General features: G+C 40.7%; 1 protein-coding gene across 2 annotated transcripts in view; it reads right to left on the reverse strand.

The window, feature by feature from the left end:
- Positions 1–1,253: 1,253 nt before the first annotated feature.
- Positions 1,254–22,868, reverse strand: part of PPP1R14C (protein phosphatase 1 regulatory inhibitor subunit 14C) — an 86,515-nt gene continuing 64,900 nt past the window's right edge. Inside the window, exons 2-5 of one of the 2 annotated variants that reach the window (XM_082474996.1) lie at positions 21,868–21,951; positions 20,463–20,495; positions 6,220–6,324; positions 1,254–2,806 (exon numbers count right to left, since the gene is read on the reverse strand). In XM_082474996.1, the coding sequence (XP_082331122.1) occupies positions 6,241–6,324; positions 20,463–20,495; positions 21,868–21,951 (201 nt within the window). In that variant the 3' untranslated portion in view covers positions 1,254–2,806; positions 6,220–6,240. The remainder of the gene's footprint in view (positions 2,807–6,219; positions 6,325–20,462; positions 20,496–21,867; positions 21,952–22,868) is intronic. The other variant, XM_082474997.1, reaches the window with a different exon arrangement.

Genomic DNA, 22,868 nt, shown 5'->3' on the forward strand with positions numbered 1-22,868 from the left:
AAGCTTTCCAGGTGATTCAAACGTACACTCAGGTCTAAGAACCACTCTCCTAGCTGGGAAGGAAACAGTTGAGTTTTCTTCAAGAATCTTTTATCATATTTATTCAATTGGCAAACACCAGGGGCTTGATTTATAAGACCCGGTTCTAACCTCAAGGATCCTAGAGTCGAACAGAAGAGATAACAGGTGAATAGCCAGTAGTGATACCGTGGAGACATGCCACGAAGCTGTGCACACACTTAGGAGGGGTCCAATCCAGCTCTCCATAGAGACTGTTGGTGGAGAGGGTGTTCCAGACCCAGGCAATAGTTTTAGCAAAGCTTTGGAGGAAAAAAATACAGAGAACCTTCCAGACACCCCAAGGAATTCAATATGACTGGACATTAGTCTAAGGCCAAAAGAGAAGGCTGGAGAGGCAGGGACCAATTCCTTGTAGGGAAGTCAGAAGGGTTTGGGTTTTAAGTAGGCGGGTGGAGTGATCAGAGCTGTCTTTGGGAACGATTATTCTGGCTACTGGGTGGAGAACAGCTCAGAGGGAGGTAAGACCAGCCAGGGGGAAGCCAATTCCAAGGTGGTTGCAGGAATCAAGGCAAGATTCCACCAGGGGCAGATCTGAGTGGCACTGGTGGGGGAAGAGCTTAGAGACTAAGGGTGTGTTGGGACCGGGATGGGGGGGTCGAGGAGGAGGTCCAAGCTTGTGGCTTGAGCGCTCAGGGGAGTCAGGGGATGCCAGTCCCTGAGCAAGGGCAGGGAGGAAAGGCAGGCAATGTGTGATGTGGTAGCATCAGAGGCCTTTGGAGGAAAAGTTCATTCTTATTTCCTCTGAAGACCGTAACTTGGGCTGGTCAAGCCTAACAGAAGTCCTGCAAATTCTCATTTTTCTGTACTCACAGGGTGCATGGGATTCTAACAATAATTGGAGTATCTGATTAATCTGAAATCTTGAGGATTTACACCAGATGGGCAAAAGGGAGTTTTAGTGAAATGCAAGGGGCATGGCCTGAGAGAGGCAGGCAGGGCCAAGGGCACAGAGTCACTTTCTGTTTCCTTCTCAAGCCGGGAACGTGTCCCGGCCCCTTTGTTTTCACTGCCTGATCTGGAGACACCTCAGGGGAGGTCTAGGATCAAATGACCAAAGACCTGAAAATGAAAAGCTAGAGAGAGGTGCTTGGTACCCTTGTCTGCAGAGCATCTGACAAAGTGAAATCATCACGTCAATGTTGTTCTTTCCAAGGCAAACACGTAAGCAGAACTGTAAGCAGCTTCATTTATTTGCGTAAATAGCTTGTAAATAAATCATTGGTAAACATTACAAAATTAAATACATTTTCAAAAGCTTGCCAGTGTACGTAAAATTCACAAACATAGTTCTTTTAAAAAATAAAATATGTTCTGAGCACCCTTGATATAAAATGCCTGACCCCTGTCCTCTGACAGGGCCACCTAGAGACACCTTACAGTATGCGTGGTTTCTGTGGGGACGCAGTGGGGACCTCCTGGAGGAAAGCAAGAGTTTCTCCTCTGACCTTTGACCCCGCCCACATCCATCTGCATTTTGATCCTTCTCCAAGGAGCTGGTATAGAACTGAGAGGGGCAGGGCAGGCATCCCAGGCTCCGCTCCAAGCAAAGGGATCAGGGTGCACAGTCAGGGCCAGAGTCCTAACCATATGCCACTGAGAGAAGCCAGAAATGAAATCTCCACCACGCTTCCAAACCAGCAAATGCTCCTGTATCCACTTTCTTGAGAGGAGGTGAGGCTTTCTCCCTTTTACACCCTGGTCTGATGCTGCCCGGGCACCGAAGTGACCAGATCTACTTCTAAGGAGGAAGAAACTTAATCTGCTCACTTCCTTATGACCTGCTTTCATGGAGAGAGAATAATAACACAGTATTTGGTTGAAAGCAGAGAATGAATTGCTACACGGCGCTTCCTTGTTCCACTGCAAAACACCACTCAGGTAGCATGGGCATTTCTCTAGAAATCTGAATAAACATTCAAAGAAAGGGTTCAGGAAACTTGAATAATACCACAAATGAGGCAATAAGTACATAACCTGGCAAAGCATCCGATTAACAAAATAATACAAAGTCCATAAATTAAGCCCTTGACCAACTCCACATTGTTGTAGTGTAGCTCATTAAAATAACGGATACACTGAATTCTTTCACTTTGGTGCATAAAGTGAATGTTGTAGGTCTCCAGCACTCACACAAAGAATACCTAGTGGCCTCTTGAAAACATACGTGCCGTGACCTCCAATGAAAGGACAACCACAAGTTTATTCCATCAATGTGAAATAAAACTCACATCAACATGTTAACTTAGTTGCCTGAAGATATATACAAGCACGAGAAATTCAACCTCTGGGTCAAATGTACAACTTAAGAAAAAAGCCTAAGAAAACCATCATCCCTGTATAGTTAGGCCCTAAACATCTGGTTTCTCCAAGAAGATGCCTGGCCCAGCCCAGCCCTGCATGTCTGCCTGGTTTGTTAATCCCTGGTTGGGCTGAAACCAGAGTGGTGATGTCTTTGCTATTAAAATATCACACCAACAAAACCTTTAAAAACAACCAAAAAAAAGTAATGTTCTTGAATAAATGTCTAATAGATACCACCCCTCCCTACCCCCAAAAAAGTTGCTCATAAGGACAACTATTCTTTAATAAAAGTCTTCGTGAAGTCGAAATCCCTTCATGGGTCTCCAGGAGAGTTCCACCTGGTCCGGAATTATACAGTCTTCTTCTGCGGGGGGCTCAGTTTCCTCATGCCTCTTACCCGGGAGAGCAGCTCCTTGATAAATTCCTAAGAGATCAGAAGAAGTTATATGAGGGGGTCATGCTATTAAAATTTGGGTTTAAAATCTGCTTGAAGTCATTGATGTCAACTGCAGTTAACCTTAGTTGATGAGCTTAGTTGGGTGTGTTAACTCAACTGGTACAATATAGGACATTTTTAAACAAATGAAGATGCTTAACCTTCACACCATCCTGCCTTCTCACTGTTGTACTCTTTAGAGAGAAAACCAAGCTGCCTTTACTCACTGACATTAACCACTTGGCCCCTGAAGGCCTATGTGGTTTAGATCAATTCCTCCCAACCTTTACTAAATCTTTAATCCGTGCATACAAATCACCTGGGGAGCATGTAGATTCTGAATGAGTAGGTCTGGTTGGGGCTGAAGATTTTGCATTTCCAACTGGCTGCCAAGTGATGCCAGCGTTAGTCTCTGGACCACACCTGAAATAGCAAGGCTAGACCAGTGGTCTTCAAATTTGAGTGCACATCAGAATCACCGGTTGGGGGGGGGACCTTATTATATAAACCAAAGAGTGCTGGGCCCACTCCCAGAGTTACTGACTCAGTAGGTCTGGGGTGCGGCCTGAGAATTTGCATTTCTAACTAGCTCCCAGGCGACACCTATGCTTCTGGTCTCAGAATATTACTGAGAACCACTGGTCTAGATCACAGTAAGAGTCTCTTGACTTTATTTGGCTACAAATCACAGTTTGAAAAGAAAAACAGACACGTTTACATTTACAGCCCAGTACATACAAAAACATACCTGAAGTAAGAATTTAAAGAATGAATACTTACTATATGCCATGCACCCTATCGTTCCTATTCTGTTCTAATTTCGTTTAAAAGGTAATGCTGGGGGAGACCCACTAAAATGGTGTCGTGACTATTCATGGATGAAACCCCAAAGATTAAATGACAACCTAGAACGCTTCCCACTTTAAACCCTCAGCAATCTTTCATTGTTGCCTCATGTATTAAAGTTTTTGCCTACCAAATGTCACATTTATTAGATAACAATTACTTTGTCCTCCTTTTTTATATTTGTTGAAGCAAAGCTGACAGCCAGTCAGACTTTCTGATCAGCAAACGACAGCCAGTGCACGACAGAACTGCGCACAGTAAGGGCATCCCAGAGCGAAAACACTAAGGAGCCTTCCTCTCCGTTACGGCCTCTGAAAAACAGCTCTCAGACAATCTCGCCTACCAATTACAACCCCTAGGCATAGCACCCAGACTAAATGGTCCCTGTGCTTCTCTCCAGCTCTAAAACACAATATGCTTAAATAGTTAGTATTTTATTAGCCACCACGATTTCTTTTCTTAATAATCTTTTTGCTATTATAAAAGTAACATGTGCTTTTTCTAGAAAACCTGGAAAATACAAACCAGCAACAATTATTCTTCAGAATGAACCACTATTAACATATTTTCTTCAACAGAAATTATTTTTACCTAATTAAGATCATACTGTATAAATATATCTTTTTTTCACTTAGCATTATGCCAAGGCTTTTTCCCACAACATTAGTCTTTTTAAAAATTAATTTTAATGGTTATACGGTCCTTTATTATAGGGATGTTCTACAGTCTGCTTAATTCCTCCATCACTGGATATTCGGTTGGTTCCTGGCTTTTCAAAATTATAAATAATGCCACAATTAACATCTTTGTGTATAAATCTCTCTCTGCAATTTGGATTATTCCCTTTGGAGAGCTATCCAGTAGTAGGTCAAAGGACATAAACATTTTAATCACCACTGTTTCTGAACTTGGACACAATGGAATACACGGGAGGTAAAATGACACCCTATTTTAGTTTTCTGAACACTACTTTTATCTAATTTAAGAACTTTCTAGGATGAAATAATGTCAAATTTCCCCACTTACATTTTCCCCACTTATATTAAATTTTCATTTTGTAAAGTTAAATGCATTTCCTGTTGCCCCCTTTACCATGTGGTTTAAACAATACATAGGATACTGAGCATACAGTTTTAATTTCATTGTTTTTGCAATCTCTTACTCAAATGACTGCTGTGAAAATTTCAGCACTGGAGTGTAGTTTTCCTTTCCTTTCTTTTTTTTTTTTTTTGAAGCAAAGGTCAAAACCACAAACCTTGCCATTTATCTTAACTCTGGTCATATTTCTGCACTATTTTAATAACATATTTTTCATAAAGACCATTATAAAAATAAAGACTAAAATCACATAAGGAATAATGTACCCTAAGCTACAGACGTTTCTTCTTCAAGAGAAAAGCGATTTGGTCATTTAAATCAAATTCAAATTTTCTCCAAAAACTGGTCATGCTGTACATAAATCTCAGTGATTAAAAAGTTTAAATAATGCATCTTATATTTATGATATATTGACATTAATGAAAAACTCTAATTTTAAGTTTTATATTAATGCAATTTATATGTCCATAACTTAATATAACTGTATTGTACATATTTTAAACCATTCAATAAATTTGCATAATGAGATGCTCAGCTAAGTTAAAAAATAACAAGACCAATATTGATTCTTCAGAGAGAAACTTGATAACACCACTTGCACAGAAAGATTCCGTTGATCACAGATGATTCTCAAAGAAGATGCAAGGATCTCGAATCAAAAATACTGACTGATGGGTCTTGGCTTATATTACTCAAAAATACTTTATATAAGTAACAACATATGTCACTCACTTCCAAAACAGATCACTCGGACTTGGGTTGGGGACACTAATTTAGCCAAAGAAGGACTGCCCCTTTGAAGAAATGACTTCTGAGTTGAAACTTGAATTAATAAAGAGAGCCAGCTTGAAGAAGATCTGGGGGTCTGGGTCATGGCACGTGTGCAGAGTCATCGCAGAGAAACAAGCAAGGACGTGGGTGTTCCGGGTGCAGAAAGGCCAAGGTGAGCATGACGGGCGCCACGCTGGAGGTGCGAGGGCTAGCTCATCAGGGCCTTGTAGGCCACAGGGAGGCCACGAGGGAGTATCCTCGGTGTAATGGGAGACCACTGGAGGCTTTAAGTAGAGAAGCAACATCGTCTGGTTTAGGGTTTTCAAAGATCCCCTTTGGCTGCTATGCGGAGAATGAGTTTTATGAAGACAAGAGTGAAAGAGAGATCAGTTTGGAGCTGTTGCAATGGTCCAGACAAGGGATGCCAGTGGCTTAGAGTAAGTCCACGGAAGCCAAAATGGAAATAAATGGGTATAGATCGGAGATCCATTTCAGAGGCAGAGCCTAGACCTTGCTGCTGGACTGAAAGTGGGAGCAGGTGCAGGGAGCAGGAACAGGAAAAAAGGAAATTAAGGTCGCTGATCCTCAGCAGAACACTGGCAGAAGGGCGGTGATGATTACTGAGACGGGGGATAACTGGAGGGAAAAAACAACAAGTTTACAGACTTGAGTTGCCTAGTAGGTACCTGAGGGTAAATGTCAAGAAGTCAGATAAATGTAACTTCAGGTCTCAGCTCATGGCTGAAGACATAAATATGGGCATCACCAGCATCTAGATCAGTGGCTTTCACCTAAAAACAAAAACAAACAAAAAACCCTAAAAATCTCTATGTGATCTATCCATGGTTATAGCAACCTAGTACACAGAGATGCAAGAAGGAAACAACAGTTTTATGTAAAAACATAACTTTTACTACATGTAAGATACTTTCTATTCTATTTCATATTTTGAAAAAAATACAGGTCAAGACCACTTAATGGTTACCACCCATAGTTTGTAAACACAATGATCTAGACCCAGGCTATTCAATACAGCAGCCCCTAACCACATGTGGCTATTTCAATTTAAACTAATTAAAATAAATAAAAATTAAAATTCACTTCGTTGGTCACAGTAGCCACATTTCAAATACTCAGTAACTATATACATCTAGTGGCTACCATATCGGACAATGCAGATACAGGATTTTTCCATCATCTCGGAAAATTCTGTCGAACAGCACAAGATGACAATACTTGGCATCACAAAACCAGATGAGAACACTTTGGAGGAAAGTGTAGATAGAGAGGAAGAAAAGGCCAAAACCAAGGCCGGAGGCCCTCTAACAAGTGAGATCTGGCAAAAGAGTTGGAGCCAGCAAAGACACCTTAAAAAGAAGAACCAATGAGATAGTGGAGAACTCAAGAAAGTGTGCTGTTTTACTTTATTTTTAAAATGTTTAAAAATTTTTTAAAATTGAAGTATAGTTGATTTACAATATTGTGAAGAAAGTGTGCGGTTAAAGCCAACAGAAGGAATTGCTGATGAGAGGTTGAGTCAGTCAAAGACAAAGCTATTGGATTAGGCAAGAAAAGGGGCCACTGTGTCCTGGAGGAGAGAAGTTTCAGTAGAATGGTTGGGATAGAAGCCCCCAACACTAAAAGGATTCCAGGGACTTTTCTGTAAACAGCTTTATTAAAATATAATTGTTATGCCATAAATTAGACATATTTAAAGTATAAAATTACTATGAGCATACCATCGCTACAGTGAACATAATGGACCTATCCAATACCTCCAGCAGTTTCTTCATTTCCCTTGGCAATCCTTCCCTCCTCCCCCTATTCCTCCTACCCCAGGAAAACACTGATCTGTTTTCTGTCACTATAGATTAGTTTGCATTTTTCTTGAGTTTTCTATAAACAGAATTGTAACACTATATACTTTTTAGTCTGGCTTCTTTAGCTCAGCATAATTATTTTGAGGTTCAGTGATACTGTTGCATGTATTAATAGTTCATTTCTTTTTTACTGCCAAGTGGCATTCCACTTTAGAGAAGTATCACAATTTGTTTACCCATCCACCTGTTGATGGAAGTTTGAGTTATTCCCAGTTTGGGGCTATTACAGATAAAGTTGCTGAAACATCACATACAAGTCTTTGTATGAAATATGCTTCCATTTATTTTGGGTAAATACCTAGGAGTGGAATGGCTGGGTCATTGATCTGTTTATGTGTCTGTCCTTACACCAATACCACAGTCTTGATAAGTATAGATTTTTATAAGAAGTCCTAAAATCAGGTAATGTTAATCAGCCAAATTTATTAATCTTTTTCAAAACTATTCTAGGTCCTATAAATTTCCTTAATAATTTTAGAATTATTTAGCTTGTAAATGCCTACCAATGAAAACCTGCTGGGTTCTCACTGAGACTGCATTAAATCTATAGATCAATTTGGAGAGAACTGACATCTTAACAATAATGAATCTTCTCACCCATGAAAACGGTGTATCTCTACACCCATCTAAGTCTGGTTTAAGCAACATTTTGTGGTCTTCAGTGTACAAATATTACACATCTCCTGTCAGATTTATTCCTAAGTATTCAATATTTAATATTTATGTTATTGTGACTGGTGTGCATTTATTTCAATTTTTTATTGTTTGCTGCTAGTATATAGAAATACAATAGATTTTTAAATATTTATCTTGCATCCTGCAAGCTTGCTGAACTCACTTATTAGTTCTAGTAACTTTTTTGTACACTCTATTGGATTTTCTACATAGACAATCATGTTGTCTGTGAATAAAGACAGCCTAAGTGAGTATCAGCAGAAGAGAGGATAAGTGTATTATAGTATATTAGTACATAAGAATGTTATTGCTTTTTTTCGGGAAAGACTATTGCCCTGCATTTGCAGTACTTGCATTCTCTTGGGATTCCAAAAAACTTGATTTGGGGAGAGCAGAGCAGCCTCGCCTAACTTCTTTGCAGTTAACACTTAATGCTTTGGGGTCCTTTACTTGGCAAGGAGAGTTGGTAAAGTGAGTAATACACTATTTTTGGAAGATAAGCCTGGACAGTTTGCAAATGTTAAGTTTGGGCACAATTATTTAACCCTGGAACCGCACCTTAAAAGCCAGCAGAGTAATAGAATGTTCTGTTGCCCAGATGCCCACTGAAATTTATAAGGAATTCCAGAAGACACTTGAGTGTGGGCAGGTCTGCTAAGACAGTATAGTCTCAGGACCTGGGAGGCCCAGCGACCCTTTCAGGTTTCCTATGAGGTGAAGACTTGTCATAATGACACTGAGATATTGGCCTTTTTTACCATTCTCTAATAACGGAGGATTTTCTAACGAGTGGAAAGCAGATGCCCATGGGAATCTAGATGTCTTACTAAAGAGATCCATGTCGGTTTCCGATGTATTCATGAATTATAATAAGGATGACTATACACATTTTTTAAAATGTTACTGCACAGGAATGCAATAAAAATGAATAAACTAGAGCCTCCTGTATCGACATGGACAAATCTCAGAAATCTCATGTTGGGCCCAATAAGCAGGCTGAAGAAGAAAACTTGCAAAGTATCATTTATATAGTTAAAAAGCATGCGAGGGCCTTCCCTGGTGGTGCAGTGGTTGGGAGTCTGCCTGCCAATGCAGGGGACGCGGGTTCGAGCCCTGGTCTGGGAAGATCCCACATGCCGCGGAGCGGCTAGACCCGTGCGCCACACCTGCTGAGCCTGCGCGTCTGGAGCCTGTGCTCCGCAACAAGAGAGGCCGAGACGGTGAGAGGCCCGCGCACCGCGATGAAGAGTGGCCCCCGCTCGCCGCAAATAGAGAAAGCCCTTGCACAGAAACGAAGACCCAACACAGCCAAAAATAATAAATAAAAATTAAAAAAAAAAAAAAAACTTATAAAAAAAAAAAAAAAAAAGCATGCGAGATAATCCATGTGCACACTTGTCACCCCTACTTGGTTGCAAGGATCCAACTCCTCTTTGTCTTCCTAGCATGGTGCTTAATACACAGGAGGTGCTCGGCAAAGGTTTGAAAAGTAAAGAAATGTGTGTATGAAGCAATTAATTCATACAGCTGAGGCGTTAAAGTGAAGTAGCAGAGAGAGGCAACACGAGAATCTTTGTATATCAATGGGGGAGGGTGGAATTGTACAAAGTATCAACTGGCTCCAGCTACCATGGAGGAAGGATCTAGAGGTTCTCCTTTCAGCACTGGAACATTAGGCCACCTGGGGGAGTTAGGGAAAAGGAGAAGCACTTGGGGAAGAGCGGAGCCTAGGATGCTGGCGGTGGGGGGGTCAGGGAGGCATGCGCGCGCGCACACACATACAGAAGAGATCAAAGAAGCAACAGAAAGAAAAGAAACATTTCTAGTGACCCTGGAAACCTGACTTTACATGACATGCGGCCACCTGATTTACGGAGAGACTCCTAAGAGAGAAAGAAGCCAAAGTACACTTCTGAAGGGATCTGGCAGCATCATGAGAACACAAAGGTCCCTCCTCGCTCTGGAGTTTTGGCCGTGTGGCGCTGGCACAGGGCGTGGCCTCGCAGAGGCCACACTCTCTCTGAGCTCTTGTCCCGGATCCCTCCTGGGCCCCGTGGCTTTCAGCTGCCACCCCCTCCTGCCTGCTGGGGTCTGCGCCAGAGGCGGCAGATGGACGCGCGTTTTGTAATTAACTCCATAGGCAGGCGTCAGGGACCCTTCCCTGGTCGCTCAAAGTGAAGTGATTCATCCGTTACACTCAGTCATGACACTGCTCTGCTTTAAGGAAGGTGGGTCCAACGGAAAGGGGGAAAAGGAGAAAGCAGGGTATCATTGTAAGTCGCTGCTCTGTGCATGATTAAACTGCACTCGTTTTCTTTCAAGCATTTCAAGTCATTGGAAAAGATAAACAAGATAAATGGATATTATGCGGTAGCCCTTTGATTAGAAGTATTTCCTGACAAAAGGACTTTCCAAAGAAATGCTTAAAACCGCAGCTCGGTGAATGGTGCCACCAACCACAGTGATTGTGTAGATCATGCAAGCTCCGAATAAGGGCACCCAGCAGAACGCTGGAAGCTCTACCTACTTGCCAGAAAAATACCACCCACCCCTTACACGGAGTACCGACTGGGGTGAAGAGAAACAGCAGGGGAGGGTTCTGAAGGCTGGGATCCATGGGGGTCAGCGACTCCTCTTTGTCACCCCAATCAATGCACTAGTCATTTCCTAAAACTGCACATTCACAGGGCCCATCTGCTCCTGGTCCTGAGCCTCACTGCCAAACGACGGCAAATTAAGTCACCTCGCACACGTTTTACATAGCTACCTGACGCTTCTTCCAAAAAGCCTGACATTCAACAGATGACATGGCAATCAGGCAAGTAGTGATCGGGTGGAGAAAGAAGAATTTCTTTTTTTTTAAATTGAGATGTAATGGACATATAGCATTATACTAGTTTCAGGAGTACGACGCAATGATTCAATATATGTATATACTGCGAAATAATCATGACGGCAAGTCTAGTTAACACCCATCACCACAAAGAATTACAATTTTTTTCTTACGATGAACACTTTTAAGATCTACCCTCTTACCAACTTTCAAACATACAATACAGTATCGTGAACTAGAGTCACCAGGCTCTATGAGAAGAATTTCTAGATCCAACAAAGATTAGATACGTTAGAACAATGGAAGGGTAGGTAGTACGTACCTCTTTTCAAACGTGATGGCAACACCTGAAAACTGTTCCAAATGGTAAAATGTCCTCACCAGAAGAACTGGCTAAGCATTTAAAAATCACACTGTAAACTGTCATTGGCTTGAATATCGGGGTCACACAGGAGGCCAAAGGGGCACGCAGTGAATCAGCCCTGACGAACACAGCTTCGGGGGCGACCCCATCCCTGTGTGACGCTGGGAGTTGCTCTCTGCAGTCACTGGCATTATTCAGCACCACAAGTGCCATCACCACTCATCACTGAAATACTTCATTTCCCCCGCTTTTTCGGGGGGAAGGGAGAGGGTTTGTCTTTAGAGGGGTTCGTTTGCTGACAGGGCACACCAGAACTGATCCTGTTTTTCATTATCTGAAAAGAGGTTTATGAATCTGCTTTGGGTGAGGGTTTGTGCCTGCTGTGCTTATAATGACTTCTGCCAACAAGAATTCCTGAAGGTCTTAACTGCATCCTGGTTCCCCCGCCTTCAACTTAAAACCACTGACATTATTCTGTTTATTTTCTTGACTATCCACTATTAAAGATTAATTTGTTCTGCTGGTGAGAGCAGTCGCATTAATCTATTTTAGAGGTTCAGACCACTGCTCTTAGATTAATTTATTTTGTACCCAGATTCTAACCTTGGTTTATATACAGCAGAACAGTTCATTTGCCCTCACCAGATTCAACCTTACTGGCATTTAATTCTTCCTTCACTTACTAATGGGTTTCTCACAATCTGTACACTTGCAATTCACTCAACATAAGGTCCACATAAGTAATCCAACCACAGTAAATAATCAATGGAGTAAATTCGGCAAAATTATAATCTCCCACTCTATAATCACTAAGGAAACTACTTTCATCATGGGTCCCATTATCAATGAAGAACAATATTATTTACTACAAATACATGAATCTTGTCTAAATGAAAGAAACCCATTTCTAAACTGTTTGAGACTTGCTTCTTTGATTGTGACTCCCTTTGCTAAAGATATAGAAATCCAAAAGTCATGTGTCAAATTGTCTTTAACTCATATTTTTTCTTCTGTCCATTTAAGTCTAAACACGAAAGAATGTAAAGCTGTTTTTAATATAGGGTTGATGAGCTTTTAAAACATGATCATTCATTCTGAATTTAATGGAAAAAGAAAAGGCCATAAAATCACAATCAATCACTGGAAAATGCCAACCATTTAAAGGTCCACTGCCCTTTAAAGCCTGTACCTCCTCCACCAAGTCTTTTATAAAATAACAATCATTAATTTCTTGGGGGGGAGGTCGGAGGGGGGAAACATCCAAAAAGGCAAGATGCATGTGGTCTTCCTATAATGGCATCTCTTTCTTCTTTCCTCATGTTTTATTGCAATTACTGTTGTCATCATCATTATCATTATTCTTATGGTCATCCTGCTTCTAAGAATGTAGTAAAGAATTTAACCTTGCCCTAAAGGAGGTCTGGTCTTTACCCGGGGACCTTGGGCCATGCAAGAGAGTCTAACAGTGTGATTTCGGTGGCGGGGCGGGGTGGGGGACTTCAGGTCATGTGGTATCAGCTCTATATCCCCAGGGTCTGGAGACTGAGCTTAGCTACATGCACAGTCAACCATGTCTATGTGACCAGGTCCCAATAAAAACACTGGAGCCCCAGGCTCAGGTGAGCTTCCCTCATTGGCTACTCTGTACATAACACACACATCACGGCTGAGGGAATCAACACCGTCCATGACACCACTGGGAGAGAACAGCCTGAGGCTCTGCATTTGAATTTCCTGGATTCTGTCCCAAGTATCTCTCCCCTTGGCTGATTTTAATCTATAGCCTTTCACTGTAATAAAACTTAACTGTGAGTATGACAACTTTCAGTGAGTTCTGTGGGTCCTTCTAGCAAATTGTCAAACATGAGTATGGTCTTGGGGACCTTGGAACTTGCAACTGGTGTCAGAAGTGAGGATGGTCTTGTGGCCCATCCCCTAACACTGCAGAGTGCTGAATAAGACCAGGAAATAAATGCCGAGTTTTGCTCCGTGACTACATGTCTTTGGCAAGCTTTCCTAATATTTCAGGGTTGATTTTCCTCAATAAAGACAATCATAATCAGATTTATAAATACTCCCAAGTAGAGCTTGTGCTCACCTAGTAAGAATTAAGAGAAAGGCAGTGAGAAGTAGACAGAGCACAGGATGTCGACTCAAAATGTGTCCAAATGCCAGCTCCAGCACATCCTGGCTCTTTTTCCCTGGTCAGGGGAGGCCTAATGAACGTGTGTGAGCAACTGACATACTGGGACTAAAATCCTTCGGGCCATAGGTAAAGCTTCCCATGTTTCTGGCTAATGAATCCCAACTCTTTATTATTTACCTGTCTAATTACACTAAGACATAATTAGGCTCTCATCACCAATGGCTCCAACCACTAGAATATCATTCTCATTGATTTGGGTCCTTCTTTGTAATTTCCCAATTCTCACTTTTCAGAAACATCGTTCTGAAGGTGACAGCTTTCAAAGGGTAGATTTCAACTCATTAATCTCACATTCAAGTTCTGTTCCTCATCCCAGCCCAAAACTGCTGTCGTTTTTGAGGAAACCCCATGAGAAGCCAGATGAAAAGATTTCCCTGCATGTAGCCTGCCTCTTCTGCTTTTTCTAGCAAAGTACAGATCCCCTAAAATCACTCTCCATTAAGCAACCGGTTCCTAACTTAGAGAACCATGGGATAAGCTGACACCCTGGCATTTCTGTCCTTTTATTCCTATTTTAATATTCTTTGAGCATTGAAATTCTCACCATAGTTGGCTGTGTCCTTCTAAGAGATTGTTTTTAACAATCACATATTCACTACCCTAAGTCCCTAGATTAGTTACGGGCACACAGATTTCAATAAACATTTGTTGAGCAAATGAATAAAGAGAACATAATAAAATGCCAAGCCATGCCTCCTCCAGTCACTCACCCAGCCTCTCCCAGCTTATATTTTCTCTCTGCTGCAGTCAGCTCAGTGATCAGGGGCTGGGAGTACTTCCATGTACACATAAACGGAACAGTATTTTAAAAGACAGGTTAAGATGTTAAATGGATAGAGGACTGATGTGAGTAGGATGAGGTGACAATGGCCATCACCAAAGCCTGTCAGAAAAGTAAGATGCAGTCACTGTGACACCAAAGCAAAGGAGAATCTGCCTTCCTACCACCAACACAGGACGAACAACAGAGCAGGCCAGCCTTTTTGAAAACTCTGTGCAAACAATAATTAGACGTCCTTCTTCTGTACCGTCACATGGCATGACATTTCCGTGACCCAGCTGACTACTGGGATTCAAAGATGCCTTTCACCACCTACTCACAGAGTGAGTCATCCTGAGTGAAGCTCTGATGCCTATCAATTTACAGGCTTTGATTGCTAAGATGATAGGTAGTACCTTGACCTCCATATAACAGAAAGGAAATACATCAGAAAGAAAAATCTGATGTTTATCAGAGAGCGATGGCACAGCCACCTTTAACTATGAAAAGAGGTTTCTAGAAGTCCACAGATAAGACTGGCAATTCCCTTAACAGATGGTAAGAGAGATGCCCTCAAGCCCATATTAAATGCATTTTTCTGTCCACCATCCCAGTACAATGGAAGCGCTCCTCTGTGATCCTGAGATTTGAAAACCATGCAAAGTAAGAGTGAGAAATAAGAAAAGAAGCTCCTCTCTAGCCTGGCTAGCTGCTGGCCTCGACATCCTTCTCCCTGATTTCTACAATGTCCACTAGGATCCTTCAAATCCAAGTAATAACCAAAACAAAATTACTCCTTTTCTTCATGCTTTATCTAGAAACATCCTTCTTCTACCTTTAGATCAGCTCTATTTTAATATCAGCTACATCAGAAATGGCATTTGCTCAAGGGGAAAAAATTAAAACACCATTCTTACTAGTTAATCACTAATCTGTTAGCGTGGTGGCCACAATTATACTGCTGTGTTTTCTAAAGGGTCTCAGTCAGGAAAGATTTAAATGTCAAGGGTCCACAGTTTGGAATATGAATCAAAATGGGGACACATGAGTCCCTTTCTTATTAGCCAGGGAGCCACACAGGATGAAACCATGGACCCAAAGTCTGTGACAGAAAGTGACATGCCCAAACCATATCACTTCTGTGAAATCAGCAGCTTCTTTAAAGTCTGCTCTTCAAATTGAGTATCATTACCCGTGGATTTGGGCATTTTGTGTATTTCATATGTAATGGAGTAGCACTGCCTCATATGGAACCAGATTCAACTAGCAAGTGTCAAGCTCCATGCTATTTGCTTTCCTATGTACCCTGACTTCTCCACTTATTTACTATGTCACCTGACGCAAATTATGCAGCCTTCTGTGTCTCACATTCTCTAGCTGATGATCATAGCGGCAACCTCACAGCTCTGTTGCGAAGGTGAAATGAGTTAACACATGTGATTAGATCAGTGCCTGGCATGTGCTCAGTAATGACTGAGCTGTTATTATCATTGTTGTTGTTCTTATCACTAAGAGAATTATCATTGCAAACAGCCCTTACTAAAACCCAGGGAGGTGGTTATGATTACCTCCATTTTTATAAAGGAGGAAATGGAGGCTCGGAGAGGTTGAGAAAATTGCTTAAAGTCACACACGTTTGGTGCTGGTGCTGGTGTAAGACTCTTGATTCAAAGCCCAGCCTTCTCTCCACCCCTCACTCCCCACCCCAGCCTCTGCAATGAGACTATAAATAGACGTGTCTGAGTCAGCAAAGATGGCTTCCTTACATTTCTAACTTCAAAGTGGCATAATAATTGTATGTAAAATTCTTTTGATCAAAAAAATAGCACCTCCAGAGAAGACGACTTGAAAAAGAACATCATTAATTTGTTAGGCGTTTAGCTGAGATAAGACAAAGTCCTTTAATGTCCTACAGGTCTTGCCGAGTCAAGCAGCTTAGGAAGACTGGCAGGATGGAAAGAAAGAGCACAAGATCAGGTGTCAGAAACTCGGGGCTGAGCCCTGGCCTCTCTGCTCACTGCTATGAGGTCTTAGACGAGGTACGCAAGTTCTCTACTTCAAGTGATGGTTGTGAGGATTAAATAAGATAATGCTTGTTCCCGCAATCTGAACTCTAGAGCTCTGGGGAAACACAAGCTATTACGTTTATCATCACAATCCAGGGGCCAGTAAAATCTGTTTCTTATGCACGTAAGCTCAAAGGCAAAACTACCCAAACTTTTCTGAAATGATCCTTTAATAGATCAATGAGCTTGACTGAAATTCCCCAGCATTTGACACCATTTCCATTCCTAGAAACCATGAGCTAAACAAGGAACACGAGAGGCTCACTCGTAGATTCCAGCGCTTTTTTCTTCTTTCTTCCTTTGGAACTCTGAGAGCATTCAAATACCATATCCTTTCATCTCATAAGCCTCCTTACAGAGACCGGATGAGGAACGCTTTTGTTCCAGGAGGACAAGACCTTGCATTTCATCTAACTGTTGTGAATGAGTGTAAATATTTTTCTCCCTAGACACTGCAAAACCTCGAGGGAGAGGGGGACTCATGCATATCCAGCCTTTCTCACCTAAACACCAAAACATGAACTTCTCCACCCAGAAGAACTGAAGAAAAAGAGAATGATAAAGTGAGTAAATGGCACGTCTATACCCACCAGTCCGGATCTACTCTCAGCAGCAATCCCCCACCCCCTCATCACGTGTTAATTCATCAGCATAATCCATCACTTTTCCTGAGTACGATCCCACTAAGCTTGTCTAACCCTTCACAACAATTTGCTACTGCTCTCCAAATACCTAATTGTTTTAACTTGTACATTAATTTCCCAACTAACTATACATAAAGGAGTTCTAGTCCCCAAAGAATTAAATGGTGAGGTCTTCTGCCACCTTCCCATCCTTACTTCCAAAAAGGCTGAAATCGGATGATCAACGCTGAGATAGGAGTTAACAGGAGCAAACTTTAAAAAACAAAAAAACAAACAAAAAAAACCTCCAGAAAAAAAGATGTTCAAATAGTGACAGTATGAGGAATCCCCCTACTCCAGACACACACAGGCTGAAAAAAATCTGATTTGCAACCTGGTCACTCCATGGTGAGACCCACCAACGGACAAGCTGTGCTCACACAGATTCCAATCAGTGTACTGGGTCCTAACATTCAAATATGGGTACACACCCCAGAATCACTAAAGACAGACAAAAACAGACAGAAAAAAAGGTGATTCTGAGAAAATGCAGAGGGCAGAATAATCTTGAAAACAAAAACAAAGAAAATAAAACATTTGATTGATATTCTCAAAGGAAAAAAAAAAGAAATGAGTGCATCCATAATATAAGAAGAAATACTAAAATGAAATAGTAGACAGTGATTAAAAAAAAGCGTTCTTAGATATTAAAAATATGATAGCTGAAATTTTAAAATATCAGTAAAAAGGCTAGAAGATAAAGTCAGGGAAATCTCTCAGAAAGTAGAACAAAAGATCAAGGAGATGAAAAACAGAAGGGAAAAGATAAGAAATTAGAGGTCCCATCCAGAAGGTAAAACATCTAAATAACAGGAGAGCCAAAATATAGAACACTGAGGGAAAAAGTAATAAATAATAAAAGGCAAGTTTTGAAGAACTGAATGGCATAAATCTTCAGACTGAAAGAGTTTACAAGGGTGGGAGGAATTGGGAAATTGGGATTGACACATATACACAATTGATACTATCTATAAAATAGATAACTAATGAGAACATACTGTATTGCACAGGGAACTCTATTTAATGCACTGTGGTGACCTAAATAGGAAGGAAATACAAAATAGAGGGGATATATGTATATGTATAGCTGATTCATTTTGCTGTACAGTAGAAATTAACACAACATTGTAAAGCAACTATATTCCAATAAAATTTAAAAAATAAAAGAGCTTACAAAGTACCCAGCATATGAATAGAAAAGGACCCACATTAGAGCATATCATTGTAAAATTTCAAAATATGGAGATAATCCTAAAAGTTAACTAAAGGGAAAAGAATAGGTCACCTACAAAGGTCTGAGAATGGAAAAGGCATCAGACTTCTTAACAACAGAAGTAATACAACAGTAGAATATTGCCTTTAAAACTGAGTTTTAAAAATGAATTTTATTCTAGAATTCTACACCATCCAAACTATTGATCAAGATACATTTTCATATATGCAAGGATGGAAAAATTTACCTTTTATGCATCCTTTCTCAAAAAGCTACTGGATGATGTACTCCAACTAAAATGAGGAAGACTGGGATTTAAGAAACAAAGCATCTGAACAGAACTTTCAGGACAGTAGCTACTCAGTAAACCCAGAGAATAACTTCTCCAGATTGTTGCATAGGGGCTCCAGGAAGAAAGCCTGGCATGGAGGGATAGTAATTATATGTTGGAGCATACAAAAAAATATATTACAAGTTTGACAAAGATTCTGGAGAGTTTAACAAAAAATATCAATAGGTACTGGACAAAAATAAATGACAAGGTAGTTATCAACTCCAGGAAAAACAAATGACTATACAAGAAAGGAGCAGTGGTCATATTTCACTGTTTGACTTAGCAGTGAAAAAATTTGTTTAAATCATAATATTATGAACCTTGACTACTGATTTAAAATAATACTGTTCTATAACTTTATTGAGGGGATGGAGGGAAATGAATTGTGTGGAGAGTGAGGGATCTATCATATTTCCTCTTAAGTCAAGAAGTGAAAAAAAAAGTAGTAAATGCATATTTAGGAATAAAAGAGTAAATAGCAGAGAAACAGCCAAAATTGTTAGTGTATAAAAATACATAAATATAGTATGTAAATATAAAATATACACCTCTAGGGAAGGGGACTAAGGAGTGGGAAAGACACTCCTACTTTTTCTTCATAAGCCTAATAGTATTTTTGGCTTTCAAAATTATGAATATGTATTACATTGATTAAAAAATATATATTTTAATAACAAATTTAAATTTAAAAATCTCTATGAATACAGAATGTAATCAATATAAAGGAAAACTGGAGATTGTAAGAATAAAGCTCAAATAAGTAACTGACCTCAAACCAAATTACCCTAAAACCCCACACTCGTTTAAATTTTACACACTCTTAAAAGCATGGTTTCCTCTCACTTTGTAATTTATACCACTTCAGAAAAACAGAAGTCCTAACATCATTGCTTGGATATTGCAAATAGACTACAAAACGTCTGATGGATCTTCTAATTTCTCTGATTTATCACAGGAACAAACTGAAAGTACCTCTTTTACCAATATATTCATAACTGATCAAATTCTTAATTTGTACACTGTTCATGCTTTTGGTCATTAGAGTATACATTAAATGCTTTGGTCTAATCAAACTAACATCTATTGTTTTTTACATTAATACTTAAATGCTTGACAAATATCCAAACAAAGCATAAAATTTATCCTTCCAATAAAGGCAATCACTCAATTATGAATGACAGAATCAGCTTTAAGCTTTTAAAAAATACATACCTATACCCTAATAGAATGTATTCTCCAGTTATAAATCTAAAACTTTTACTAAAATGATTCCAAACCCTCTCACAATTTCCTTTGAAGTTTGGCTTTTATATAAAAGCAGGCAACACACCCAATTCCATTAGTTTTAAGTCTTCCAGAACCAGACATGCTTAGGTTTACAAATAAGCAAGTTAGTACTATTCAAACACGTGAGGGCTTGCCTGGTGGCGCAGTGGTTAGGAATCCGCCTGCCAATGCAGGGGACACGGGTTCGATCCCTGCTCTGGGAAGATCCCACATGCCCCGGAGCAACTAAGCCTGTGCGCCACAACTACTGAGCCTGTGCTCTAGAGCCCGCGAGCCACAACTACTGAGCCCACGTGCCACGACTACTGAAGCCCGCACGCCTAGAGCCCGTGCTCTGCAACAAGAGAAGCCATGACAATGAGAAGCCCGCGCACCGCAACCAAGAGTAGACCCCGCTCACTGCAACAAGACAAAACCCGCGCGCAGCAACAAAGACCCAACGCAGACAAAAATTAATTAATTAATTAATTAATTAAAAAACAAACACATGCCCTTCACTTATGGATAATAATGGCTACTTAGTATACACATAATCACCCCATTTATTGTGGTTTAGCTTTAAAAACAGACAAATTGATTTAATAAAAACCAATTCAAACTCGGCATTTGGGAAAAGTAATTTGTTTACCTCTGTTGGTTTGTAGCAGTCTACGAGAGCTTCCTAGAATGAAATACACAGAAGTTTTATTTTAAAATTCAGTATCATTTTAAAAGTGAAGTCAAAAATCATTTCATCTTTATAGTATTATTCTTAACATGGTAAATCAATTTTTCATATTGACTACCTAGAACCACACTTTATTTCAGCATTTGTTGGTCCTCTGAAAATACGAAAAGTTGTACCCGAATGCCTTGCACTCTTCAGAATACACACACACACACAGAAGCACACACACATACCCGTCCTTCTGGCTGCCAGTGTGGTTAATAATGAACTGGATACACTTAAGTTGAGACAGCCTGTAAGAGATGGTGACAATCACACTGGACGTGGAGAGTGAGGGTCTGGCTGTGACTTAACCCCAAAGTGGGCTGTCACACCTCAGCAGGCTTTGGTTGTCCTCCCCTGGGAACCAAAGGGGCTGACCTGATGGCAGCCAAAGCCCCTTTCAAGTTTTTACTTTTAAGAAGAAAATTTTATGTCATTACATTTTTTTATAGAACTGGCGCCTGGTTTTTTGTTTTTGTGTTTTTTGTATTGTAACTTTCAAAACTAGGACGCTATCTTCTCCCAGCTAAATTTACCAACAAGAGATAAACATTAAACTGAGACTGTTCGCCACTCAAGGGACACTAGCAATTATTAACACGTTCAACACATTCAAATGTGCCCTTTACTTGCCTTTAGTGATCACTTGCCATCAGTGATAACTAACAGCCATTAACAGTAATTATCAGTAAACATTAAGAACAATGGCAGGTCAAAGGTTAATTGGTTTTAGAAACTCCCAAATGCAGATTTAAAAATGATAGATTTGACTTCCTTTGGGAAGGGAAATAAATATTTTATTGCTCTGGACAAAGGAGACATGGGGCATCTCAACATCCATTGTATCAGGTGAGCATACTCCAGTAAAGGATATTTTATTAAATAGAATTATACTGTAGACAATCTTATCTAGAAATTAATTTCATGAATGATATAATCCACTACTGCAAGACCAGAAGCCTGAGCTTAGATACTCCAGTTCTAGCTCAGCCCCTCTCCTTCTCATATAACTATGGGACATCACTTCCTTCTCTGGCAAACGGATCTTTGGAGAGTAGAAAGAAAGAACCATCTTTCTCCCAAGAAGTTAAGGCTGGAGAAACTCATATCTGTAAGGTGCTTTAAGAACTGACTATAGTCAAGACCTGCCTTATCACCAGAGATGCAGTTTGTGAGGGTGAATACTCAGCATCCCATTGCTTTCTCTCTGCAAACGGCCATTGCCCGAGTGCCACCCCAGGGCAGAATCAGTGCAAGCCACGCTCAGGATACCCAAGTGGATTCAAGCATCCATCAAAGGTTCTAGATTTTGAATGCTGCTTACCCGTAATTTTAAAGCTCTCTCTTCTTCACTGTCTGCATCAAGAAGCTCATCAATGTCAATTTCCACTTCTGGCATTTCTTCTTCCTGGGGGGCAAATGTGAAAGCATTCTATTTAGTGAGATACTACATTGTATTGAACCAATTTAGTTCAGTTACATAGATGCGTTGACAATTAAGGGGGGGAAGAAGCAACTAGGAGGAAGGGGAGGAAAAGAAGAAGGAATGGGAAGTAGGAGATAGAGAGAAAGGCGGAAACAGTAGAAAAATGGAAGAAGAGGTGGGAAGGGGAAGGAGGGAAAAGGAACAGAGGGAGGAGTAGGGAGCAAAGGAGACCTAAGAGTCACAAAGCGTAGAAAGTAATGTTATTTCAAAGATGACGATTTCCTACTTTCTGGCAAAAAAACTGCACTTCTGATGTGCAATGGGGGATTGGCAGATTATAGGAAGAGAAGTGAGACTTGCAGTTTCCTACCCAACATCTACCCTTCCCTGATCTTTTTTTGGGGGGTGGGGGGGAGGTCCGCATCTCCCTTCCTAGTTCTGGGTCTGGGAAAACCTGAGTGTGCCACGCATTTCTGAGGCAGGGCTCTTGTGTCAATATCACCCCAACCCAGTTACAGACTCAACCGAGACCAATGGGGGTTCTGGGAACAGAAGCTCTTTCAATAGAAGCATCCCTGCTGGAGAGCCGGCTGAGGAAGCCTGTAATCTAGAAACTGCCGGCAACAATCGTGCAACCACGAAGGGAGAGCCTGACTCACGGTGGGCAGAGTGGGGAGAAATACGGAAAGAGGGTTCTGGATAACGTCACCGAGTCACCGAGTCAAACCACTTCTGAAGCCCACCGACATTCTAGTAAAGCCCCATTATTGTGAGTCAAGTTTCATATTCCTGCGCCAAAGACATCCAATCCATAACAGAGGGCAGGAAAGTCCAGCTGCAATGCGGTGATAGACCTCACTGACTTGGAATCTGCAGCTCCAACCCACAGTAGATCTTGG

The sequence above is a fragment of the Balaenoptera physalus genome (genome assembly GCF_965194825.1).
Source record: "Balaenoptera physalus genome assembly, chromosome: 9".
Lineage (NCBI taxonomy): Eukaryota > Metazoa > Chordata > Mammalia > Artiodactyla > Balaenopteridae > Balaenoptera > Balaenoptera physalus.